The 6,378-nt window shown below is 50.1% G+C and overlaps 1 protein-coding gene across 1 annotated transcript in view; it reads right to left on the bottom strand.

Moving 5' to 3' along the window:
* Positions 1-1,884: 1,884 nt before the first annotated feature.
* The window catches only part of Ube2e2 (ubiquitin conjugating enzyme E2 E2), a 270,161-nt gene continuing 265,667 nt past the window's right edge, over positions 1,885-6,378 (bottom strand). The window contains exon 5 of the mRNA XM_032917744.1: positions 1,885-2,719. Within this exon, the coding sequence (XP_032773635.1) occupies positions 2,622-2,719 (98 nt within the window). The 3' untranslated portion in view covers positions 1,885-2,621. The remainder of the gene's footprint in view (positions 2,720-6,378) is intronic.

Below are 6,378 nucleotides of genomic sequence, written 5' to 3'. Positions count from 1 at the left end.
TATTGTTATTTGTTTGCATGTGTGGGGAGTGTTGTCTCTACATGGAGGTTGGAAGGGAGAGGGCACTGAGTCCCTTGGGGTTAGTTATGTCAGTTGTGTGCTGCATGAAGGTTTGAGGAACGGAGCCCAGGTCCTACAGGGCACCCTCTTTTAAGCCTAAGTCATCCCTGCAACCCCAACAGGCATTGTCAAATAACGTGAAGCAGAGCAGGTCGGAAATGCGGCGTGTAATAGAGTTGATGTGTTATTTAAAATATACGCCCAGTGGAGGTGACATTTTCGGAGACAGGCGAGTGGTACAAACACTGTACACACCATAGCAGTCAGGGTCTGCTGTAATCAGTCAAAACATTTGATATAACAAACTTTACAGAAGCCCAGTGTTTTCCTGCCCAAGTTTTAAGCCTCGAGTAAAAATAAACATGTGAAGCTTCTTGGCAGCTGAAAGGCCTGGTTCTTGTAGTTTGTTTTACAGTAAGGAAAGAGTTGGCCCAGTCCTGTGACTTCATCTGCATTAGGGACTGGCAAACCCACAGTCACACGCTGCCTCTGCTGCTGGGCAAAGGTCTGTGAGAGCGGGTGAACTCTCTGCGGCTCCTCTGCTAGTCACAGAGGTGACAGAATTCAGCGTGGGCGTAGAGTCCTGGGACTCAGGGACAGGTTTTAGATAAGACATGATCAAATCACTATGAGAAAGAAGAGAAGGGAGGGGAGAGCCGGCTGCTATCCCCAGCATCCACACCAGCCCACTCACAACTGACAGTAACTGCACCAAGGGATCCAACAACTTCTTCTGGCCCTCGTGGGCACCCACATATATGTGATATACACATACACAGAGACACACATACATATAAATAAAAATAAATCCTAAAAAATGCCCACAGGAACTTTGGTTTGAAAGTATCACTTCGAGGGGCTGGAGAGATGTCTCAGTGGCCAAGAGCACTGGCTGTTTTTCTAGGGGACCCGGGTCCAATCCACCTGCTGGCTCACAACTAGTTCTAGGGGACCCAATATTCTCTTCTCGCCTGCACGGCCACTGCCTGGACTTGGTACACAGACACACATGCAGGTAAAACATCCATACACATAGATAAAATGGAAAAGTTACCATTTCAAGTACTTAAATTAAAATCTTAACCTCTTACAACTAACAAACCCAGCATATCTGAAAATAGATTTTTAAAATATCGAAGTAGGGGGAGGGGTGAGACTTCATCGGTTACCACTTAGCAGTGAAGATGTCATTTAATGGAGGGTACTGATTGGTAGGAGATCCAGCTCAGAGCCCGGACAGTACCTGCCCAGCAGTGTTAAACCCAGGACAGACTACTGCTCTCTCTGTTAAAGGATTGAGTCACCATGCCTACCACTGATCTGTGACTGTGGTCCACACTGCTCATCTGTCTGTCTATGCACACTGACACCACCCTCAGCGACCGAACTGCTGTGCTGCCACTGAGGGTGACCGTGACCCACACGGAGGAGTTTGCTTATACAGAGATTACGGAGGAGAAGGCAGAACGAGAGAAGGCCACACAGCAAGCCCCGTGTGTGGAAACAGAACAGTGAGTATGAAATTCCCTGGGCGCGGCCCTCAGCTCAGACGGCGAGTTCGAGAGCAGGCTGTGATTACGGTCATATTGTCACTGTTGGACAAAGTTGGTTCCAACAGAAAGAATGGAGGGCCAATGTGTAAAGTGACCATGAAGTCAGCAGGCAGCTGGAGGCACCCATGTGCTAATAATAATGAGCAGCTCCACTACAAAGGGCCTTAATGATCGGAGGTAAAGAGCACACAGGAAACTAACGAACTGCGAAGAGGCCAGCCTCAGTGCATGTGGGGCTGCGTGGGTCACCAGGACACAAAGCAGAGGCTGGTGCAGAGGGCATCGATCCGCCACAGTGATTTATTGAGGCATTAATAATACAAGTATACATCAACTGATCCACAGTCAAAAGTGGCAGGTCCCTAAGAAATTTACAAGCACTTAAGTAAATCAAAATACATATTATTTTGTTCACTCTGACAGTCTTCTGTGTGGGGACAGAAGGCTAGTGATAGACAGGGTCTCAGTAATGCACAGTGATTCTGATTGGACCTTTTGTACAAAACCTTGTTCCCAGTAGCATGCACCCACCAATAAAGACTTCAGTACAAAAAATTAACCCTAAGCACTACATTTAAGTAGAAACCAGATATAATTCTTAACGTGTGTTTCCCCCAAAGAGCACAGAAAAGAAAAAGAAAAAAGATAGAACGAACGACAACAACAACAAAACCCAAACCACACGGTAACACGAAGCTCTGTGTGAAAGGCCTCACCAGGACAGCTCCAACAGGGTTTGTACTTAGAACAGACGCTCCCATCCACACGGCAGTGGGGGACCCCGAACCTTTCAAGTTAACAGAAACCGAAAAGGGAGTAAAAGGGAGAAAGAGAGCCGGAAAGAAGGGGAGGAGGTGGCGGCAGGAAGGAGGAGGGACAAACGACATACCATCACAAAACAGTTTAAAATTTAATAAAAACAGGAAACAGAACGGAGGTCTGGAGGGGCAGGTGGGCTATTGATGCACTTGGTGAATGTGCTTGCACACGGCTGGCACACGCAGGCCCCTAGGTGGCGTATCGCTTGGTCCACTGTCTGGCCATCCGGTCGTGCTCGGCTCTGTTGGTCATGTACTGTGTGGCAATACTGCCTACCAGAGGGTCGGCTGTAAGAGAAGAGAGTCGGGAGTCAGTAAACACAAGCGTGTCTGTCTGTCCAGGTGGACACCAGGGAGGAGTGCCCCGAATCCTGGCCCCAGCCTGAGGTCCAGAGCTGTTTGCACACCCACAGTGCAGCTCTTGCCTGGCCGATGAGTCACCCACCTGTGTGTTGCTAATACCTACTTTCTGACAAGCTTCATTTTCTCTCCCTGGCCTCATCACATACCACTCAGGCCGTCCCCCTGGTCTTATGCCTCTAGAGAGCACAAGAGGGATGCTGTGGGAGAAGGCGGCCCTGATGGGTGTGGGGTTCTCAGCACAGCAGTGGCTGTCAAACTCTGTAAGGACGGCACAGCTAAGTGGAACATGGGAGGAAGAAGTGGCTGTTCTTTCTTCTGCTAAAACAGGAGAATGCCTCCTTCCTTCTGCAGTCCAAGCTGCCACAGCTCATTATTACAGAAATATGGCTAACTGCTTAAGAAACCCACCACAGAGATCTCCCAGGGGCTGGCAGGAGGAAGCAGCAAGAGAAAGGGAGTCAAGTGCACAGGCCAAATGCAAGGGGCCAAGGAGGGCCTGGAGCCAGCCTGCTGCCCTTGGCCACAGGGAGTGTGTGTGTGTGTGTGTGTGTGTGTGTGTGTGTGTGTGTATGAGAGAGAGAGAAAGAGAGAGAGTGTGTGTGTCTGTGATATATGTATATGTGTGTGTGTGTAGAGAGAGAGAGAGAGTGTGTGTGAGAGAGAGTGTGAGAGAGTGTGTGTGCATGTGTGTGTGAGAGAGAGTGTGTGAGTGTGCGTGTGAGAGTGTGTGTGTGTGAGTGTGCGTGTGTGCGTGTGTTTGGTGGGGAGTGGGCGCCTCTGTTTATTGGGAAAATCAGTGAGAGCAATTTCTCAGCATCAGCAGCTTCCTGGAGAGCCTGTCATTCATGTAGTTTACTCTGGTTCTCTCATTTCATTCTTCCCCTGAAGTTTATTTCCTCTATATTTGGTGTTGAAAACGTGGGTTTATCTGGGCAGTTACCTGAAAAGGGATTAATGGCGGCCAGGAGAAGGGTGGCAAGAGTACTCTGAGTAGAGCGTGTGGAGGACTGTGTGGCTGAGCAAGGCAGAAGCCACAGGGATATCAGGTTCCCCCTCAGCTAAGCTCAGAGGCCCCACTAAGACCCAGCCTGAGCTACTTGTTATAATTACCTCAAGGAAGAGGCCAGTTCCAACATTCACTTCTCCCGAGCCGCTCCAACACCTCCCACTGGGCCCGTGAGCCAGGGACCAAGCCTCTAGGGGGTGTTTGAGATCAAAACCACATCAAGAAGAAAATGATTGTAATTAAATGGCAGACATGCTAAAACTAGATTTAAATTGAGGATAAGAAATAAAACTGTGTATACCTAAAAAGATTTGTTAAGGGTTAAGGGTGCTAAAAGAAGTGTCAAGCATAATATTTGCATTTGGGACTAATTAGGAAGAAGATGTCTGTCTGAGCTGACACCAAAAGCCCTGACCACGCCAGGCAAGGTAGAGAGCCAGGGAGCAGGGGGGGGGGCAGGGGGCTCCAGCCTTGGGAGTAAGGTATGTGCTCCTATGGGGCTGCCCTATTTTCTTTCTTCTGTAAAGATGTGAGAAGGTGACTTTCCACAGGAGGGCAGCGCCTGTGGCATGCTGGCAGGAGGAAGCTGGAGCGTGGGTCCTTGCTAAGGCTGAGTCAGGAGAGCTGTGCACGCGCTGGCCTGCTTGGTGATCCAGCTGCGTCCGGGACCACTGCTGTCTTGCTTGTGTAGCAAGAGGCTGCTGTCAGGCAGCCAGTGGCAGAGACTGGTGGGGGGGTGCTGTGGGAGAGGGCGGTGTGCCTCTAAGTCTATCTGCTGGCCAGCTCTGAACTTTGTAGGAATTTGAACACAGCCATCATTAAAAGTAAAATTATATAAACTTATAGTATTAAAAACAAATTATCATATCACATACCCTTCCACTGTATGCCTGCCTTCTGTCATCGCCACTGTCTGTGCTCACTTTTGTGCTCACTTGCATGGTGGGAAGTACAGCCTGTCTCCGGATGTCTTGTTTGAACCCTTCTATGAGGGTCATGTTGGTAGCTTGAAATTGGCATATGCTACAAACTGGACCTGATTCCTTGGCTGTCAATCCTAGACTTAGCAAGTGACAAGTCACAGGCTGATCGCGCAGTGTGCTATGCGCTGAGAGGCCTTACATTTTAGGAGTCTACCCTCACCCGTGAGACAGGCAGAGAGGCCCGAAACTGCATGGGACTGAAGCCTTCGCACACCCTGTTTTTACGTTTGCTCAGACGGTGGCCAATGGCACCAGAGAGTGTGTTACCTCTTCTCATGCATCCGTCCTCACTAAGGAGAATAAGGACTGTCTGAGCATAAGTCGGGCAATAGGGCGCTGATCCACACTGAGGGCAGCTGCTGGATGAGGGAGGGCCGGGAAGTATTCCCAGCATACATCACTGGGAGGTTTCATCTTGCCACTGAGAAACAGCATGGAATTTAAAGGCTGTGAACTGCTAATTTCTGGAGTTTTAATGGTTTCAGAGTGCAGCCAACTGCAGTAACTGCAAGAGTGGAAAACAGCACCATGTGTCAGAGGGGCCTGTGTCTGAACCAAGATGGTGCTGACCCTAACAGGTAAGTCTCCCACATCCCTGGGCTTCACTCTGACTCATCCCTTAGATGCAAAGCTCATGCAGCATCCATACGGGAACTGTATTCATCTAGCAGACATAACCACAGGATACAAGCAGACTTGAAGTAAGGAAAAGCAGCCTGGGCTTTCTGGAAGATTTGTCCACATGGTGCACACATGAACTGCACTGCACGGTGTGTTCCTGTTTGCAGATCATGTTCTCATGTTCTTCCTGGCAGAACGTGGAGTAGATTCGTGAACAAGCAGCTATGTCCCACCCCCAGGCCCTGCCTCCACTGTGGCCAAGCATTCACCAGAGCCCTACTGGGGAAGAGGCGGCCAAGGAGCTTGGGTCAGTATCTGGTCCTGGGAACTGGGAAGTGAGCTCGAAACGTCCTGATATGACGTGGTCTCTGGCCCTGTCACCAGAAGGCCTGGAGGACATGTCAGGTTTACAAAAGATGCCGGAAGAGTAACTCTGTGTGTGTGTGTGTGTGTGTGTGTGTGTGTGTGAAGGGGGGAGTTGGGGACGTCATTTGCACACTCCTCAGCTCCCAGCCCTGGGGAGCCAGGCCCTGGAGAGGGAAAGAGGCATCTGAGAGCCACACAGAGGGAGGAGAAAATGGTTCCAGTGGAGCATGGCTTTGGGACTATCAGATAGACCCTGTGAGAGCTGAAAGTGACTTGAACACTGCAGGATCTGCCAGGCATTGTCCAGGGACAGAAAAGCACGAGTCAGGGAGACAGCACTGCCTGCTCCAGAGAAACCCTCTGGAGACGGCTCAGTAAACGGAGATAACTCACTAGCCACAACCGCAAAAGACAGTGATGCGCCAGAGACAGCTCCGGTTCCCCTGGTGTTCACCACACACGGTAACCACATCCACACATTTGCTCCCCAGCACCTGAAACTGCAGCACGAGATCCCAGAAATCCAGAAAGATCCCTGGGGCTTCTGGCCTGCCAGTGTGGCTGAAGTAGTGAGTTCCAGGCTAAGACAGAGGCTGCCTGTCTCTGTC

The sequence above is a fragment of the Rattus rattus genome, chromosome 12 (assembly GCF_011064425.1).
Source record: "Rattus rattus isolate New Zealand chromosome 12, Rrattus_CSIRO_v1, whole genome shotgun sequence".
Lineage (NCBI taxonomy): Eukaryota > Metazoa > Chordata > Mammalia > Rodentia > Muridae > Rattus > Rattus rattus.
The sequence above is the reverse complement of the archived record's forward strand: the minus strand, read 5'-3'. Positions and strand labels throughout refer to the sequence as shown.